Genomic DNA, 21,372 nt, shown 5'->3' on the forward strand with positions numbered 1-21,372 from the left:
TGGTAAATTGTACTTATTTTCTGCTAGCTATGAGAGAGAGAAATTTGCCTCTACCCCAAGAAAACCGTATCTGCACCACCTTCGTTGTCAAGTATTAGAGCTAATATACAGCCCATATGTATACCTCAAACCATCAGATTAATCTGCGCAGAGGAGCAGTACCGAGGCACAACCCACCTAAAAAAACAAAACAAAACAAAAACTCCCCAAGTAACTTGCAATTGTATGTTTTAAACAGAAATGGCGACAAAGAGGCAAAAGTTCAGTGCTGCAGCTTTAAATGATAACTTTAAAAAGCATTTTGATCTGCTTCTGCTGCTAGCTATTCTAAAAAAAAAAAAAAAAAGATTTTTAAAAGACATCTTCTGATCGATTGTCTGTACTGTCTATATTTTCATAGAAGACCTTGATTTTTGTGCAGAGTCTGTGAATGAAAAACTCTCAATGCTGTTCATTAATAAAAGTGCATTTTATTTATCACAATCCATCACCTAATCCAACCTGGTTTTATTATTTCAAGCAGATGCCTGCCTTGGCTGTGTAGTTGTACAGCTTGTGTTGGCACACAATGTTTTTCTACTGAGAAAAACACTGCTGTTAAGGATGCTTCATTTTGCCGTCACTCCCCCCATGTTCCATTTGAAATGAGGCTGTCTAGCTAGTCAGCATTTTTGAAAGCCATTAATACAAGGCTGTACTATTTGGAACATAGTGTGGGGACAGCAATTGGCTGCTTTGCATCCTCTGGAACTGGAAACCTGCAGCGTGTGGAAGGTAAGATGGATTCATAGAAGTATCAAAACATCAAATCATTGAAGAGAAAACTTCATGCCATCTGTGAGGAAGCTGAAGCTTGGGCGTCATTGGACCTTCCAATAGGACAATGATCCCTAGCATACCTCAAATTCAACCAAGGCTTGGTTTTAGAAGAAGTCCTGGAAGATTCTACAGGGCCATCACAGTCACCTGACTTTTACCCCATAGAAAATCTCTGGTGGGATTTGAAGAAGGCGGTTGCAGCACGCAAACCCAAGAATATTACTGAACTGGAGGCCATTGCTCATGAGGAATGGGCTAAGATTCCTCAGGAATGCTGCCAGAAGCTATGCATCTCGTTTGCAGCAGGTCATATCAGCAAAAGCGTGCTCTGCTAAATACTAAAGATGCTTACCATGAAGGGGTTGAATAATTTTGATACTGAAATCATTATAAGTTGCATTTTCAGTTGATTTTGGGGAAACCACTTAAAGCATTCGATGTGTTGAACTATTTCAACTGCTTTTGTTTGATTTGTTCATTGCAAACAGCTGAAAGTCTGTAAATTTTGACAATAAACCTGATTTGCAATGGGGGTTGAATAATTTTGATTGCAACTATATATCCCAAACTTTGAACACCCTGCAGAGCAACATTAAATCTATTAATTAAAAAATGGGAAGATGTTTACCAAGATTATTTTTTATCAGTGTGAAAAAATATGGCTTTAAAACCATGACTATATTGTTGTAACTATGGTAAAACCATGATAAAACCATAGTAACCATGATAAAATTATGGTCAAACCATAATAACCATGTTTAAATCAAAGTTATATCATAGTAATCATGTAAAAAATGGCTAAAACAGGTGTGTCCAAAAGTCCATGTGGGCCCCTTTTTTTGGGACCAAAAGTATTTGGAAAATATATAATAAAGTATAATCATAATTAAATTGACATTTTAGTACTTGGTTGCAAATCAATTTTAGTTAAGGACTTCACAAAAGGTTTTCCATGCTTAGTGGTTTCCAGCTCTTTTGAAACTGCTTCTTCTCAGTGTTAAAGGTGTTTTTTGTCTGTAACCATGACTAAATAATCATTTTGTAAATATATATGCAGGTGTAGTCAGACAATAATAGAGAAGCCACGGGCCACTTAATATCTGTCTACCAGCCACATTTGGCCCTGGGGCAGAACTTTGGACACCCCTGATCCAAACCACAGTAACCATGGTAAAACTAGGGCTAAACCATTTTTATTTGCACACCTCCAAAAACAATGGTAACCATGGTCATCAGATATACAGGAGATATACAGGAAAGTAGTAGCTGGCCTCATAATGCACTGCAATCATGTTCCTTTTCATATAAGAAAATGTCTGGCTTCCACAAATTCCACTGCTGTGCTGCTATTTCTTTAGGTCATATACAATCACCTGAAAATCGAAGCCATCTGCGAACCCGTGTGTAGATTTTATACCCTAGATTTATAGAGTGCACCCCAGCAGAGACCCATTTTTATCTGAAGTAGTGTTAAATATCAGCTGCATTTTAGGCACTATAGTGCTTCTTTCTGCTTGATTATCTGTTGTCACAATATAGCAGTAACTAGCCAGGAAAAAAATCCAGCAGTGAAGGCAAGAGCTGGATATAAACACTGAGCATTCTCACACCTCTCTTCCTTCTCACACCTCCTTCCCAGGAACATCATTTTCATATTAATTTGATTTTAATATAGGCTGCTAGAGATGCTACACTCTCACACCTTGGTCATAAGAAATAATTCCTGTGCTTGAATGCAGCTCAGGTGGTGATATATGGCATCCAAACTGCAAGTTCATGAATAGAGCAGCTTGATGCAACTCAAGGCTTTTCAATGTTGTCTTTCATCCTTTTAATCCAACTGCCATTTTGTACTTTATGCAAATTAAATCTGCATATTAAAAGTCAACTGCATACCCATATGGTCGTTCTATGGCACTAACTACACGCAAGGAAAGAAATAAACGAGAAAAGACGGTGGTCTTCTACATGGTTGTTATAACAAGTGCTAAAACCAATACAAATAACACAGCAAGAATGTGCAAAAAAATGTAGCTGTAAGATTTGATAATGAAACGGTAGTCAACAGTTGCTGGGGGGCGTTGACAAAATGGTGATCTGTGAAATGGCTGAGATATTACAAATAAAGTGCATATTATGGTCCTTATTTCATGGAGAAGTTTTGAAATCGAAATCAAATGAATACAGTCATCTTGCACAGTAATAGCACCAGTCTGTTAGCAAGTGACTTAAAAAAAATGACCTATTATTAAGACAAAACAAGCTGCAACGGTGACCATGCCCAAAACGCTAAGAAACAACATGAACTGAAAAATTCACAACAACATCCAAATTAATTTTGACAGCCTTTGGTTACCATCATAGATCTTAATGGCTTTGCTCACTTAGTTGGTACCTTAGCCTTTGTTAGATCAACTCAGACTTGCTGTTTTATCACCACAGCATTTGTAAGCTCAACTAACTCAGTACCACAATCTTCATTAGCTTAGCTTGCTCTAATGTAGTATATTTTGTACGGTAACAACTAATTCACTGGGACTTTTATGGTAATATAATTACCATAATCTAAGACCAATAAAATGATTCAAAATATTGGTTGATATTTAACAAAGAAAAATTCACTGACTTGGTTGAAGGAGATGTTTATTGAACATTTATGGACTCTGTTGTTGCCAGTGTCATGAAAGGATAGTGCAATTACAGAGCACTTTCTGGTTTTTCAGTAACATGACAAGCTGTCTCATTAACTTCAAGGGAGAGAAACAAATAAACGCTGGTGAAGGAGCGACTGTTTATAAATGTTATGATGTAAGTGATAACGACAACTAACCTGTCTTGCGGACATTCCACAACACTAAGTGTAACTAAAAATGGTCAAAAAGCATCACCGTAGCATTTGTAAGATAAAGTTTAGCTCACTATAGTTAACTGTCATAGACTTGATTAAACTTGATTAAATCTACCAATACCTATCGTTTGTTAAAAAAAACAAAACACTAACGTGTAATCTTCATTTGTGAGAGTTTTTTTTTTTTACTTGTGCTACTATACTCACTTGCTAACGAAGTGTGTGAGATAATTAAAAATGTAGATTAGGAAAACCCAAATCATAATCTGGTGTGGAAAAGAACTGGGGGATTTTGTCTGGAGTTGGAGGAAAGCAGAGCGGTAAAGCGATACACATTGATCTTGAACTTGCCACCCATATCACAGAGCCTTTGAGAGGGCTGAAAAAGATTAACCATTCTTGACAAGGCCTTTCATCGATCCCGATTAGATCTGTGTTAGTCAGTAGAAAAGGGCAGCTTGAAGCATGTCAGGCCTTTTCAGCTTTGCCTCTGTTCACCATAACTGCTGTTTTGTACCATAAAAATTTATATATTTTTATATTGATTGATATATTGATAATTGATATATTAATATATTAATATATTGCATATTAAAATACCGATTACATTCACACATATAGTTTATACAGTACTAACTGCAAAAAATTATGGAACTGTTGCAGTACCGCCAACTTTTACCACACAACCTTGGTCATCATTTTATACAAGAATACTATGTTCCAAGGAAGGAAAGAAAATAATCAAAACAGATGCTTCTGGAAAGACAAACATTCAAATGGATGCACTATAAATTCCCAGTATTTTATCAGTCGGTCAGTGGTGTCAGATCAGATTTTGCCGGACATTTGTAAGCATACGTCATATGCCAGGTCTTATATGTCAAAAGAAATCAAGCCACAACTTCAGTAACAAACAATGCCAGACTACCAGGGGTGGAAAGAAAACAAAGAAACTATAATTGAGTAGAAGTATTGGTACTGTGTCAAAAATAAATTTCACTCATTACATTACATTTACATTTATTCACTTAGCAGACACTTTTGTCCAAAGCGACTAACAAATGAATTAAAAGTATGGAGCCAAAAATCTGCTTGAGTAAAAGTGAGAGAGTAGACATTTAAGCATACAAGTATTCAAGAATAAAAATAAATCTTTTTAACTGATCAAAATGAACAATTCAGAAAATAATTTTTAATTCATTTACATTTCCATACCGATGGAATGAATGCGAATTTGGCATTAACAACAAAACAACACTAGTTAACAAACTTACCATACTTAAAGTTAACTTTGTGGAGACATGGTTCTTTAAATGTTAATACAAATGGACTTCAAAAACAAATTAGCACAGTTATGAGCAGTTTGATATTTTGAAGTTTGATGCAAATTTGAATTTAAAAAGTGATAACAGTTGGGCAAGAGAAAAATAGAAAAAAATTCGCAAATCCTCATGGAATTTGAGATTTTTAATGAGTACTTTGAAGGTCAAAATAAAAATGTAAGGAGGGAAATAAATGTTTTTCTCTTATAAATTTACTTGAGCATGAGTCCAAGCATTCAATTTTAATAACACTTAAGTAAAATACAGATCTTCCAAAATACTAGTACAGAAAGAGTCTGATATTACACTATATAAGAAGAAAAAGAAGTCAGTTTGAACTTTTTTCTTGAGTTTCATTTTCTGTTTACTAATTTGTTGGGAAGCTAGTGAATGATAATAGATTTATACTCAGTTGAATTTTGTATTGGAACCCAGTTGAGAAGGTGTTGAGCTAGAGAACTTCATCAGTCCTGAATCCTGTTTTCTCTTATAGAATAATATCAGACTCTTTCACTCTCCCACTCACACACTCTCATGTTTTCTCTCTCATGATTGGCTGCAGTTCCTGCCTGTCCCTGTATATCCAGACTTCTTTTGTGTCTGAAATTAGGCAGAGATTATGTTTTACATATCAGAGTTGGCATATAACATATGCATACAAATTTCCAGCCAGTTCCACTGTTTACACAGATCTAACTGTGGAGTACTATTACAGATATCATGATTTGGGAACTGGCACCCTGTCCAGGGTGTACCCCGCCCTGTGCCCGATGTTCCCTAGGATAGGCTCCAGGTTCCCCCGCGACCCTGAAGAAGGAGTAAGCGGTAGAAGATGGATAGATGGATGGATGATTTGGGGACGGAGACGGATGCAAGTGCAGATTAGGTTTAATAACAATACAAACAAAACAGTATCTATAGTACTTGTGACAAAAACACTAAGGCAAAGAATAAACATAAACCAAAGACCATAAACACAGCAACAGAAACGACGGCAAAGAAAGACAAACGTAAGAGAAGGAGTGCAGTGCAAACTGTGGCTATATACACACGAGTGTTCGTTAACATGAATGAAGTTCAGGTGCAAGTGATCATGTGACATGACGGTGTGGTGTAGTGGCTACTGGGAACTGTAGTTCAGCGTTCCTTCTCTGATACATGACAACAGGACTGTCAGGGAGACTCTCAGCACAGAAACATCATGATATAAAGTGTTTTCTCTCATGACTCATTAATTATGTTTTTTTTTTTCAACAAATGAAATCCTGTGCATTGTAGCTTTACCATAAGGCTCAATGAGTCGTAAACCAGGCACAGAGCCAAGAATATGGATTTCAGCTATAAACATGGAAATGTGTGAAATATTCAGAGAGCTGGGAGATTACTGCATGGTTTATAAACATACCAGATGCTTCAAGCAGTTGAATAAGTAAAAACACCAAAATCTGATAAAACATGAGGTAATACAAATGAGCCAGTCAAAACGCTAAAGTGTGGAGATTTTGAGTACATGTATCATATACACTCTTCATTCGTATAGGTTTTTACACACTAACTGCTACTATACACACATATACTAATGAAAACAACAATAAGGCCTCACTACAAAATAATGACTTGAAAATACAAAATGTATTTGCTAGGTCAAAAAAAAACATGCAGTTTGTTTGTGAGCTTTGACTCTATTACACAGCTTAGGTTGTAATCCTTTCTGAGAGACCTGTAAACCCAGATCAATTACATAAAATCCCCAACACAAAATCTCTTGTGTCAGAGGTTTACCTTTATCCAAATCACTGTTTAATTAACGTAAGTAGGATATTTTATTTGCGACTGAGTACACTGCAAGGGAGAATTTCTATAGAGGATATTAAGCCTTTTAGCCCTTTCTTGCACAGTGTCCACACTTATTTACAATCGATTTAAGGCTCTTTTTAAGAAAATATAAGATATTAACCACCTTTGAATCACCCAAGACCTGTAGTGTAATTAACTTAAATCATTATCGTGATTTCTGTTGCTCTCTAGATACTTTGCCATTCTCAGTGCAGCATGGCTCTATCATATCTTTACAAATGTTCTAAAAAAAAAAAAAAATAGCTAATTCAGTGAAAAAATATATTTTGATTAGACTCCTATGAACGTCTTAGCTTTTTAAAAAATACATCTGACTACAGGTGTATCATGCAACAGTCCTAAACTGCATATATTTAGTATATGTCAGGAAAACTGTTATATTTTGTTTAAAAAAACAAACAAAAAATATATTTTCTATAAATTTTAAATTTAAAACTTTAATTTTTTTTAGATCTGAATGTTAAACATGTTAAGACTTTTTTTTTTTGAGAAATTTGTATTGACCATTTTTTAACTCATGGTATTCCTATGCATGGCAATCCAATCAAACTATAGTTGGTACATAAAAGCAAACCTTAACATCAAATTAAGAACATAAAATAAATAACCAACAAACAGCATCAAAACAGAACAATTCTAAAATAGTAAAAGAGAAATAAAAAGAAAAGATTTTGAGCATTTATGGCCACTTTTATAAGCCTAGAACAGACTGATTCATAGCAACAGTTGCCACAGTCTTAGACTAATGAATGAAGGATCAAATGAGTGGAATTTATAGCAGGCCATATGGAAGAGTAACGCAAAACAACTGGACGAGAATCAAAGGGAAAACAGCAAGCATCAGGCCACTGTCAACTCTGGAGACATCAAACAGCCTGTAAACTTTATTTGTGCCTGTCAATCACACTGAAAGAAATGAAGCCTCTGTTCCCATTAATCAAATAACTGTTAAGTAGGCGTGGCCTATGTTCTTGCCTTTCTCAGTTTAAGAGGCTTGGCCTTTTTGCGTGAGGGTTACAGTGAAGAAGGCGTGGCCTCTGTGCTTGCCAATCACGTGATGGAGGTGCTGCCTGTGTGCACATCAGTCCTAGTAAGGAAATTATGACTTCTGTACCTGTCAGTCCCAGTGAAGGAGGTGTGGCCTGTGTAGCTGTCAATAAAGCTAGTGAAGGTGTGGCTACTGTGGTTGTCAGCCCCAGTGAAGAAGTCATGGCTTGTGTACTTGCAAATAAAGCTAAAGCAGATGTGGCCTTCATGTCTGTCAGTCCTGATGATGGAGGTGTGGCCTGTGTCCCTATCTGTCCAAGTGAAAAAACTATAGCTTAATGTCAGCCATTAATGTAAGATTACCTTCTCCAATCTGATTGATATATAATGTACTGGAAGTTTTAGCATCAAAATAATCTTAGTGTTTGTGTTTAAAATTAATACTATATTTACTGATTGATTGAATCACTGAACTCTTCTGACTTAAATATAAATATAAGATTTGCTTCTTATACTTTATAGACGTACCTAAAGTTTTTCCCCTATTTTCATTATAATGAATACACAGCATTTCATAAGAATTAACAACTGTGTATAAATATACTGAGAATAAAGTTCAATCAAATTCAAATTAAAGCTGTGACGTTTTAGGGGATGAGTTTACAGGCCAGTCAGTGTACTAAATGATGACAGCTTTTCTGAATAATTTGATTAATATGCAGCAGTCACTGCTAATTTAAATAAAGGACAGAATGAAAATGACTCAATTTATCACATTTCCATTTTTCTCACAGAGGACGCTCATTATGACTGTCGACTCAGTCATGTTTTGCAGAAATTGACCCAAAGGACTTTAGTACATTTGAATAAACTCCACTATTTAGCTTGGCAGTTTACCCATTGTTGATTTCCTGCACATGATTGTATCTGATGCCACCAGGAACCCTAAGATACTTTCAGGCAAAGGCTTCAACTCCCAGTGCATTTTGTTAAATGGGTGAATCCACCGCACCTCACCAGTTTTTTAAAAAATGTTCCTGAGTGCCCATCTCAGATTTGCTTTATATATTCAGTATTATTGTCAGTATTCCAGGTAAATAGTGTGCAGAAATTCAGGCTTGCATCTCCATTAGCTTCTGAGATAAAAGAGGTTTTATCAAGGGAGTGTGGCCCTGTAAAAAAAAGTTACCTGTAAAAGTCATTACTTTTGAACTATTCATGCTAAGATGCATGAAACTGTTGTCTAGTACTAGATGTCATTTTAAAGGATCTATATCACAGAAACTAATTCAGATACAAGCAGATATAACGTGCAAAAATTGCAATGTAGGAAAACTGAAAATCTTATTGTCTACATGTGCAACCCAGAGGCAGAGATAAAGGGGTGGATTTCAGGTTTGAACTACCCTGATATATTTTAGACCTGTTCCATATGCTTTCTCATGGATGTTAACATAACACGCATACAGCATAGTCGATTATGTACATCATATAACATTGTTCTGTACAGTAATTGTGGTCATAATGTTATAATAAAGGTCATCATTACGATTCCTCATCATTAGGAAACATGCATTTTCCCATTTCTCTTTGAAAGCTACTAGCTAGCTACACTCTGAGCTCAGGGATATCGAGGTGACAGCCAATGAAGCTTTGCAGGAAGCAAGCATGAAGTGTAGCTCTTGTTTTATAAAATAAAATGCCATTTCCACATATTATCAGGAAGTTCTTTTAATCAATTTTCAGTCTAACCATCATAAAATGATTTATAAGATTAGCTTATGTTAGATCACTTCATAAATTATTAAATAACAAATTTTTGCTGTCAACACTCCTATTAATGTCTGACTCTGACATCCACCCAAAATGCATGAGCCCATTCCACTTCTGAATTTAATTACATATGATACATGCACATCATATCAGCAGTAATTTTATTAATATATTTCCTCATCCTCCCCAGAAAATTACCCCTGGTTACATCACACTATAAGTAATGACCGAGTGTGTGTAGAGTTGGAAGTATTTCCAATTTGCATATTTATATATTCTGGATTTGCTAAAATAGGGGTCGCAGTGTAGATTTGTTCTATGTACAGTATTTGTCATATATTGTGAACCTTTGTGGAATGCAGAAAGAACCTTTTCTTTGAAGCTTAATAAAAAATTATTTGTGTAATATTATATATTATAAAATGACTAATTATACATAAACACTGAATATATTTAATTTACATATTAAAAACACTAATGACTAAATATTAAAAGTACTAATACTAATTGTTATAGAACCTTTTCTAACCTCTTAAGCATGTTTGCAAGCAACAAGTACAATCACTCTTAATAGAATGTGCAGAAAAAGAAATTCAATTTTATTTGCACATCACATACATAGTTAAAAGTAGCCTTAGAGAAATCTGGATATAGATTTAGATCTATAATGAGAAAGTCAGAGGCCACAGAGACGAGGACAAACTCCCTGAAACAAAATAAGGAAGAAACCTTCTGGCTGACACCAGCAGAGCACAAGCTTGTAATCTAGAGTTAACATTTGAGGGCCCGAGCTCTAAAAGCATGAAAGCCTGCTCTGTAATTTTCAGCTCTCATTAGAATCATTGTTACCTGTGATCACCTGGGTTCTTACAGATGACAACAGCGATTTAGAGAAAGCCCAGGGCTTCCATAAGATCAGAGATACCAGCTCTCTCAGTGACTCTAGCACAGATGCATTCTGGCAATAAGGGTTCCTCAGTGTAGTGATGAAAATGAAGCTTTCTGTGCACTGCTGTTTAGCCCTATTCAAAAATGAGCCTCAGCCCGCTGCCTTGGTTATTGGATGTCGTCCAACCACACAAGATCATGCATTCATATTTTAAACATTATTTCTATTAAAAAAAAAAGAGCTCAGAATCCACTCATCATTATAATGACAAAGTGCAGCGTGAAAATGAGGACTATAATTGAGTTTATTTGTTGCTCACCATAGGGGTTAGTAAATAAAAAGATTTTATAAAAATAAAAAAATTTCATCCTGCTGCGAAAAAGGTGCTTAACAAGAAACAAAGATCTGATTGATTATAATGTGTGGAAGCATGCATTCAGGAGTCTCCACAGGTGACCAAAACAAAGATAAAGAAAATATTAAGCCTTGGGGCTTCCTGAAAAAAAAAAAAAAAAAAAAAGATGGCAAGAGAACTGAAGATGTGCAGGAAATCAGTAACAACTGCACTGTAATAACAGTCCAAACAAATAGTATTAAAATAGTTTTTGTTGTATGGGCTTGAAATGCAACATTATTTCATTCTTTCATTACTTATAATACATGTAGGCACTCTTTCATTAGTCTACATACAAAGTATAATGTTTTTTATACTATGGAGCTGTTGAATTCTCAATTATCATTGGTCAGGTGTTGAATAATTTTCTCTTGTCAGCATAGTGCCAAAGACACAGAGCTACAAAACCCATCAGCCACTGCACAGCACATAACTACGTCACACACCATGTGAGATTAAGCACCTGAATCACATTATAATATTGACAGCGCTTGCATCTTCCACTGATGTCACTCCGTGACAGAAAGTTTGACTGACCAATGGATTTTTTTGAGTTCCAGCAGAGGCTCCTGGATAGGAACTGGCCATGCGTCCCCCTGAGAGAAATTTTAAAGGAGGGGGCTCCCAACCAGGCTAGGACCTTATCCCAGCCTCCCTGCTCCACTGAGGACATCACTCTGCTTGTCGCTAGGCTGAGGACGTCCCTCTGTCCCTCTGCCCTGCAGAGGACACCACTACGGCTCACAGCCTCGCCATGGGCATCACTCTGTCTACCTGCTCCACTTTGGATGTCACCGTGCCATCCGGCTCCACTTTGGACATTGCTCGACTGAGGACATCGCTCCTTTCTGCACAGTGTGCTTCATTCCCTCTTCTTGCTTTGCAGAGGATGCCGCTGCCCCTTCTTGCCTCACAAAAGACATTGCTCCCCCACTGGCTTTGCAGTGGATGATGCTCCCACCTCTGGCTCAGCTCATACTAACAGCTAAGTCATGGGGACTTGTATGATTGACGCTTCACTTAAACAGATTAAATCATGCGTGAAAAGGTTGATATGGTTTTCTGATAGGTGTTTATGGACTAAGTCACCAGTGTTAGCATCTCCAGCGTCTTCAGTGACATCTTCAGGACAGAGAAGTTTTACACTTTGCGGTTTCTTTGTAACATGACAAGCTGGGTTATATTTTGTCTTATTAACTTCAAGAGAGAGAAAAAAAGAGAGGTTGGTGAGGGAATGATTGTTTATAGCTACTATAACATAAGTGATAACAGGAACTAACTTGCTTAATGGGCGTTCCACAACATTACACAAAATTATAAATAGATCAAACGTATGGTGTGTCATCCTTTAAAAAAAAAAAATTGTGTTGGCTCCCAAGTGGCGCAACGGAAAAGCGTTTGCTCTATTGTCAGGAGATCAGAAGTTAGAATCCAGATGATGCCACAGCCATCTGTGACCAAGAGACAAGACAGCAAATTTGACCATGCTCTCAGAGTGGGAGGGATACCATACAAAACCGTGTTTTTAATCATTATATAAGTGCTGAAAATAGCTGAACTGAATTAAAACTAGCTGTTCAAGCATTGCTCTGATTAATTCAATTAAATTCAATTCTATTTTACTCATTTTATTCTATTTGGAAATATGGTCACAAATCAACTTTACAGAAATCTGGATGTATATTTAGATGTATAATGAACAAGCCAGAGGTGACTGGTGAGAAAAAGAAACTCCCTGAGATGACATAAGGAAGAAACCTTGAGAAGAACCAGACTCAAAAAGGAACCCAGCCTCTTTTGGGTAACACCGGATAGCGCAATTAGAAATCATTACTCTTTCACAATTACGTACTAAAAATTGACAAATTTACACAATCCAGGTGAGATTATTCACTGTAGCAAAGGTGAGAATAAAATGGACCACCCGGCCAAACTAGTTGTTTACTGTCTTTGGTTAGACAGAGTCAGCTAACCAAAGCCAATGTCAGTGAGAGCAGGTGAACTCACAATGACTATGTCTGCTGACTGCGATTATAGCACTGGCTAACCCCATTATACACAGTAAGCTGAGTATGAGACAACTCAGTGGAGCAAGTAATATCCTTCAGATATTACAGAGCTGAGCCACAGTGAGTGAGGGACAGTAAACTCATAACAAAACACTGACACCTAGTGTGTGACACAAAAAGGCATCTCATTCAATCAGTATCCGCTCTCTCTTGCAGTAATCATGTCTTTTTTGTTTATTTTTTTTCTTGACGCCAAAGACAGACAGAACTCAGTTTTATTACTCATCTCTGGCCTCTCTCACAGACCTCTACAGATGTCCGATCCATTAAGATATGCCACTCATCCATCAGTGATTCATCACCATCACTGATCCTTTAATAATAAGGGACCATCAAAACAAAGAAATTTGAAATATAAGATATTTTACTGTAAGTTTTCTACTGAGCAGTTTCTTTTTCCATCTAAAGCACTGTTAAATCAAGTCCAGCAACGACATCAAGAAGGGTCAGGAATATGGACTATTTGGAATTTTGGACTGTTTTTAGACTGTTTAGAGCAAATCTTGCATCCACTGACCACAAAAGACATAAGCTTTTCTCTGAGCATGAAGGGTCATATTCAGAGTTGACTTTGCACAACTCTGAAGTATTTAATGCAGAAATTGTACACATCAGTATTTAGACCTCAGACATAACACTCCCCTCTCCATGCATCGTTGTTGGATTACTCCTCGTGGTAGAGCAAATCTCAAAACTCTCTGACCGCTGCGTAAGCAACGAAGCCAGAGAGTGTTTCATCACTGCTGAAGATGGCTCTCATTAACGCATGATCCCTGGAAAATAAAACCTTCATTTTAAATGACTTCTTTACTTTGCAAGTACTGGCTTTTCTATTTATTTCAGAGTCTTGGATGAAGCCTGGCGAGTTATGTACACTCTATGTACTGGTGCCAGAGAGCTGTAAATTTTTTAACTCCCTGCATTTGTCTGGTCGCGGTGGGGGCCTAGTGACAGTTTTTAAAAACACTTTTCATTGTCAATCTCTTCCCACTGGTTCATATCGCAGTTTTGAGATGCAACTACTTCAAACTGTGATAGTAATTTACAGGGCCATACTCTGGACTTGATTTAAACTCATGGACCATCTGTTTCAGACATTATTATCAGCAACTTGACCTTTTCTGATCACATGCCTGTATTATTTTATGTGCCATGCACTTGTCAAAACCTCAGAAAACAATCCATAGTTTGCCTGTCTCGTACCTTTACTTCATGCTCCAGTTAAGAGTTCTCTGCAACATACAAAGAAGTGTGGGGTTCTTCTGAAATGGAATCTACTCTACACGACTTGGATGCTGACGAACATCTCAGTCACTTCAACTTTACATGTGCCTCTATTCTGGACACGTAAGCATAATCCGGGGCCTGTTCCTTGGCATAATGACACTACATGTTCTCTCAAACAGGCTTACCGACAAGCTGAGCGCAAACAGAAGAAGGATAAACTTCAGGTTTCTTATGAAATCATGAGAAATTCTCTCACTATGTTCCAGAGGGCAGCTAAGGCTGCAAAGTGCAAATACCTCTCTGAACTGATTACCAAAAACTGTCATAAACCTCAAGTTCTTTTTCCCACCATTGACTCTGCGTTAAATCCTCCTGTAAAACTCTGTTCTGAGCCTTCTACAACTCTTTGTGAAAGCTTTGGGAAGTCCTTCACAAACAAAATCACAGCTATAAGATCACAGTTGTCTCACAGTGAATATACTTTACCCGACGTTCCTTTATACTCCTCTAAATGGTCTGTATTTGAGCCTCTTAATCTGCATTCCTGTAAGGAAATTGTTGATCATGTTAAGCCCACACTGTGTCCCCAGGATATTATTCCACTGATCCTATTAGATCTGTTAGATTTACTTTGGTTGACCATAACATACTCCTGTCTCACCTGGAGACATGTGTACGTCTTCATGGCACTGTATTAAAATGGTTTCACTCTTATTTGTCAAAGAGGTGGTTTACTCTCCTTCTCCGACATCATTCTTCTTCCGGCATATCTCTTGGTTGTGGTGTTCCGCAGGGATCAATTCTTGGTCCAGTGTTGTTTTCCCTGTATATGCTCCCTCTGGCCTCTATTTTTGATAAATGTGGAGTTTCCTTTTATTTATATGCCTATGATACACAAATCTATCTTCCCTTACACTGTAACAATAAAAAATCCCTTCAGCCACTGTTAGATTGCCTATTTGAACTTAAACTATGGCTTTCAAGTATTTTTTTTAAACCTTAACAAAAAGAAGACTGAACTCATTTTTTTTCGCCCTAAGGAAAACAGCGTGTTTTCTCTTGCCTCATATAATACGCAGTGTGCCAGAAACCTGGACTTTTTACTATTTGACAGCAGCCTAAAGTTTGACAAAAAGATAACTGCTGTTGTCATGTCTTGTTTTTTGTCATCTTCGCCTTCTTTCTAAAGTTAAGCTCTTTTTATCCACAAGTAACTTTGAAACATTAATCCATGCCTTTGTAACATCTCGACTTGATTACTGTAACTCACAGTATTACGGTGTTCTCAGTCCTCCATTTCTCGTCTGCAGCTAGTACAAAATGCAGCTGCCAGGGTTCTTAAAGGGAAGCGCAAATTTGACCATATTATATCCATTCTAATCTCCTTGCACTGACTCCCTATTAAGTATAGGACTGACTTTAAAATCTTATTAATTGTCTACAAAGCCCTTAATACTTAACTGAGTTATTGCTCCCGTACACTCCTTCTTGAACCATAAGATCACGTGACCATCACCTACTCACCGTCCCAAGAGCCAAACTCGCTACCACTGGTCCGAGACCTTGGAATAGCATTCCTCTTCATATCAGGCATGCTCCATCCATGTCTGCTTATAAATCTTCTCTTAAAACATATCTATTTTCCCTGGCTTTTAACACCCTCTAACTATATTATTATTTTGGGGTCTTTTATATTCATGACTTTCATTGTTTGCTTATTTTGTCTATTTTTTTCTTAATTTATTCCTTTTATTCACTGTACATTTCTTTGGTCAACCTTGGTTGTTTTTAAATGTGCTTTATAAATAAACACTGATTGATTGATGGACTGATAACTCGACTTAAGGTGAGTGTGAGAAGTACATGCAGGGTGGAGTTTGCCAAAATCAGTCGTTTCTCTCAGTTAAGCTTGATTCAGACCTTTGACATAGGCCCATTTTTCTTGCATGATATCGACTTGAGCATGGAGCACTACCACGTCCAGTGCCATTGTTGGAGACTTTCTTGTAACCCCAATATTTCATCAAGAAATATGGACAATGTAAATACACAAAAAAGTATACAATCACAACTGAGGGCAATATCAGTTTTATAAAAAAAATATAGGTTGACTCTTTTATGGGAGAAACGATGTAGTGAGTTTGCCAATATTTTGTGCATTAATGTAAAAACTATACAGGTAGTGTACATTTTCTGTCAAACACTGAAAAATAGGTCAAATTTAGGCAGTGTATACTAAAATACAGTGTCTGGTGCATGCATGGAATTTTTAGTCGAGCATGTGTACATCATGAAAACACTAACATCAGTGAGCAGATATATGTCCGGAAATCTCGTCCCATCCGAACAGTGCTTAACTGCACACATCTGCTTAAGATAACACGTTCTTTCTCCCTGTTTTCTCTGAGCTACGGAAAAATATTACTGACAGCCGAAATATAATCTCAAAGCTCTTAAGTCCACACTGTAATTCTCAGATAAAAGTGTTGCTCTTCAAAGCTTTATCATCTATATCAAGAGAGTCCTGTGACTCACAGAAGGTGCACTATGTTCTCTCAGACATGCACAAAAAAAGATAACTGCATTTCAGGATATTATACTGTATTGCAATATAGGAAGTGTGTGACAGAAGACATTATTAGCTTTCTTTTCCTGCCACAACTGAATGACTGTATACAAAATGTTTTGTGTTGAACAAATCTGAAACGTTACAAACATTTTTTCCAGACTTATACTGGATTATACTGAGTCATATCTGTGATCCAGATTGGCTGTGATTTTAAAAAGGAACCGGTTTATAATCATGGGATGTTTTTATGAATCCAGTGACACACACATATACTCAGGCTTTACCTGCGTTTGCATTTTGCGATCTGTCTACCAGGAACTCTCGAATTTTCTCCACCCACAGGTATAGGATGCTTTCTCCAGGATTTTCCCTGCCATGATATAACACATCCTGGTTATAACTGAGTCATAATAAATAATATGATTACAATACTTTAGTAAAGAGATGCTCATTTAACATTTTGGAATGAGTCTCCAGTGTCAGTGCTTTGTAACATGACGTTAACATGACAAACTTTTAAAAAAAATCTTATTAACTTCAAGAAATAGAAAAAAAAGAGGCTGGTGAAAGAACGATTGTTTATAGCTGCTATAACGTTTTGTTGACATTCCACAACATTAAATGTAATGATAAGCGGATAAAAAATTGTAATTCTTTAATAAATAACAAATACAAGTATTTGCAAATTATTAATGGTATAAGAGTTCAAAATGTGCCGTTATTGGAACGTAATCAACGTTTACTCCACTTCATCACACCACCCTATCGCTGATTAATGAAGTGTTTCATTCTTTACACATATTAAACTGTGTATGTTTTATAGACTTATCAGCATGGCTCTGAGAGATATGGTAGAACTTACAGATAGAGTTCCTCGAGGCTGTTTGACAGTGTGATTCTGTCTGGACCTCTTAACCACACAGCACTGGAAACACAGCAAAACAAACATGATGGAATGAAAAGTACTTTCACAAATGAATCACGTGTATTCAGTTTAATTAGTCGTGAATGCATTTTGATTAATCGAAATGACTAAAGATTATGCAAGGATTTAGAGGAATCATTTGGTGACAAAAATAACTTTCCATGAGCTCTTTCGGCAAACTTGACTAAATAAATTCCACTGCCAATCAGCAGCAGTTCTATAGCAGCACATTACTGAAATACCCCATAAGGTCAGACTGCAAATAACAGACGGCTAATTAATATATACAATGCAAATAAAACCATTACACTTGTAGGAAGGAGATAACAATGTTCAGGCAATCTCACAGTGATCACATGGTGTCCTAAACACTGGATAAACCCTTTACATACCTTAAAAAAAATCAATAATCTGCAGAAAAATTAAATGTGCACAATTTTACCAATCTTACCATAAACACAGTGGATCAACAAATACATGTTTGGTGCCTTTGCATTTGCGCTGGAGCTTAGGGTTGTCATGTTTTCACTGTGTATGCTCAAACGGTTATCTCACTGTTGACATTTGCAAAATACTGATTAAACTTAAATGCAGAAATCCTGTCTATTATCATCTACCTGTTGATGTTCAGTGGTGCTCATTCATTTTGAGTACAGTTACGATTTTTTCTTCAACTCCCTCCCTCTGGACTCAACGTAAATCACACTACAGCACCACCATTTCTTGCGCTGAAACCCTTTGGCTGTATTTAATCTGTTACTACTGTAAACACATTACACTGCCACTCCCAGCAGTCCCTGAGTTTATCATACACAACGGCTGTCACACGTGGCATAGCTGACAACTAAACAAAACAAGTTTTTTTTTTACTAAACAGAGTCGCACAGTGCCACACTAGATAGATTTTTTATGGCTCAGTGCATCACCTTTCCTCCTATCCACTCTGACTTTCAGCTTATAACAGTGGTTCTCAACCCCCTGGGGGGCAGAGAGATCGGAAGAGGGTGCAAACTGTTTTCAATAAAAAAATAAACCCAGAGAGGGAATCATTTGGGTACTTGGTTTATTTTATTGCTTTTCAAATAGAATGTGCATGAATGAAAAACCCAGCGTTCCCTCACCCTCTGTATTTTCTTTTTACTGGGGAGAGGTGGAGTTTAGCCTGTCATTTATCCAGCTGTCAGTGCAGATCAGTGTTATCAACTTAGTGACTTTTCAGACCCCTTTACCGACTTTTTTTTTGTGCAAAAAAAACACACCTAGCGACAAATCTAGCGACTTTTTGGACAAACCTTAGCAACTTTCCAAATGTGGCCAGGACTGTCCTGCAAGCACAAGGTCTTGCTTCCCCGCTGCACTCACACCTCTCTCTGCTTCTGCACTGTTCAGTGAGAGGCTGAGTGCGGGAGATTTAACAATGTCATGGATAATGAGACGCGCTCATCGTCCCAATTTACATCACTCATATGTGAATGTTTTGAGAACGCAAGACGAATGTAATGCAACATGTTTTACATGTAAAATAGTCCATGTTATTACAGCCTAGTGCTCTTGTTCAAAGTAGTTATAGTGTTCAGAAACATTTTTGATCATTCATGTTCCATACCTGTCTGTTATATAGTTTTATCAAAGTCATAAAGTACAAAAACACAAAAGCAAAAAATATCTATCTATCTAAAAATTATAGATTAGGTGTGTGTATATATATATATATATCCATCCATCTTCTACCACTTACTCCTTCTTCAGGGTCGTGGGGGATCCTGGAGCCTATCCCAGGGAGCATCAGGCACAAGGCAGGGTACACCCTGGACAATCACATACACATTCACACACTACGGACACTTTAGACACACAATTAGCCTACCATGCATGTCTTTGGACTGGGGGAGGAAATTGGATTACCCAGAGGAAACCCCCGCAGCACGGGGAGAACACGCAAACTCCACACACACGGCGGGAATCGAACCCCAGACCCTGGTGATGTGAGGCGAACGTGCTAACCACCAAGCCATCATGCACCCTATATATATATATATATCGGGGGGGAGGAGTATGATAGGGGAGGCTTGGGGGGGGGGTTTAGTTACAAAAGGTTGAGAATCTCTGGCTTATAATGACAAATTATTATGATAAATACTGACCGTGTGACAAAAAAACAAAACAAAACAAAGAAACCCCAGAAACACTGGGTACTTACTTGATCTGGTATATTGGAGGCGAGGAGCTTGGGTAGTCTTCAGGCAGTATGATCTTTTAAAAGCAAAGAGATAAAGAATTCATAAACAGTATCATCACTTGTGTTATACGCTTACAATAACAATGTAATAATATCAATGCATTCATGTCACAATAATCCACTAGAAAGGGCAATTCATCTGGACTTGATTCCTGAGTTTTTTCAGTAATGTATACACCAAAGCAACAAATACTTTTAAAACTGTACTTTTTAAGTATATTTTATTATTACATAGGCTTTTTCTCGTGTTGTGTTGTCCCGTAATTCTGAGAGAACTATATTTCATTCCTAACTTCACAACAGTACTGCCTGTGATGGCAGGATTGACAATACAGCCTACATGACTTCACTCAAAAGTTCTTCATTTACCTGTAAACAAACAGAACATTTCGGCTCAGAAATGTCATCTGATATTTTGATGCAAAAGACCCTGGACGCCTGGTCGATCACACACCACTCATCCCCATAAATAGATGAAAGCGCTTCGATTTCTTCAACCTAATAAAGTGAAACCAAAGTTATCACAGATCAACAACTTTCCACCACTCCAGAGAAGTTCTTTAAGCGCGTTTAAACTGATCATGTGTATATATGTTTCAGAATTCATCATGAGTAATCTGACCTGTCGCTGCAGATCGTCAGCATTTTCTGTGATTGTGTCCATTTATTTTGAAAACATTGCTGTTCGTGTATTGACAATATTCAGGTTTGCTAGCAAATTACTGACACCCAGGGTAAATCCCAAACAACTCTATACGCCCTACATGAGTGCACTATCTAGGTTAGAAAATGTACCCTATGAAGTGCAATTCATATTCAACAGGGAAACATTTGAGATTGGCCTTTAGCAATAACCCGGGGAAGTGATTCAAACACGTTCACTTGGTAAATTGATTGTACATTTTGTCTGGGTTTTTTTTCGTATTTGTGTCACCACTCTTTATTGCAGTTTGCTTTTTATTTATATTTTTTCTCGTTTTTTTCATGGTTCAAAGAACTCGTGCAAGCCAACACTTCCGGGGTCAAACCTGCGCTCTGTCACGTAGGTTGTGACGCGTACTTGTATATTCAATCCTGTACATTCTACAGTAGAACCCTTGCTGCCTTTTGGAAAGAGTTGTCCAGATTTCTACGCTCAAATATATGTAAAGACTTTTTTTCTTTTATTTAAAGATTAAAGATTGTTTGGATATTATAATGTCTGTCACTCTAAACAGAAAGAATACTACCTTATAAATCTCAGGATTCTGGCAAAAGTTCATATACATAAAAGTAAATATTGTAACAGAGCACCTTTGGTTATTATCTTTGAAACCGAGCTTCCACAATACCTCCAAACTATATATGGCTCTAATAACTCGAAGGCCATAAAGACTGTCAATATTCGTAAAGAATTTAATCTATTGCTTATGCAATGTAAGCCCCTACATTTATATATATATATATATATATAT

The 21,372-nt window shown here is 37.0% G+C and overlaps 1 protein-coding gene across 3 annotated transcripts in view; it reads right to left on the bottom strand.

The window, feature by feature from the left end:
- The window catches only part of impact (impact RWD domain protein), a 55,455-nt gene extending 34,583 nt beyond the window's left edge, over positions 1 to 20,872 (bottom strand). The window contains exons 1-5 of one of the 3 annotated variants that reach the window (XM_053634294.1): positions 20,541 to 20,872; positions 20,288 to 20,416; positions 19,880 to 19,932; positions 17,617 to 17,679; positions 17,039 to 17,124 (exon numbers count right to left, since the gene is read on the bottom strand). In XM_053634294.1, the coding sequence (XP_053490269.1) occupies positions 17,039 to 17,124; positions 17,617 to 17,679; positions 19,880 to 19,932; positions 20,288 to 20,416; positions 20,541 to 20,582 (373 nt within the window). In that variant the 5' untranslated portion in view covers positions 20,583 to 20,872. The remainder of the gene's footprint in view (positions 1 to 17,038; positions 17,125 to 17,616; positions 17,680 to 19,879; positions 19,933 to 20,287; positions 20,417 to 20,540) is intronic. The other 2 variants (XM_053634296.1, XM_053634295.1) reach the window with 2 other exon arrangements.
- Positions 20,873 to 21,372: the final 500 nt, after the last annotated feature.

This window comes from Ictalurus furcatus, chromosome 10, assembly GCF_023375685.1.
Source record: "Ictalurus furcatus strain D&B chromosome 10, Billie_1.0, whole genome shotgun sequence".
NCBI classification, from domain to species: Eukaryota; Metazoa; Chordata; class Actinopteri; order Siluriformes; family Ictaluridae; genus Ictalurus; species Ictalurus furcatus.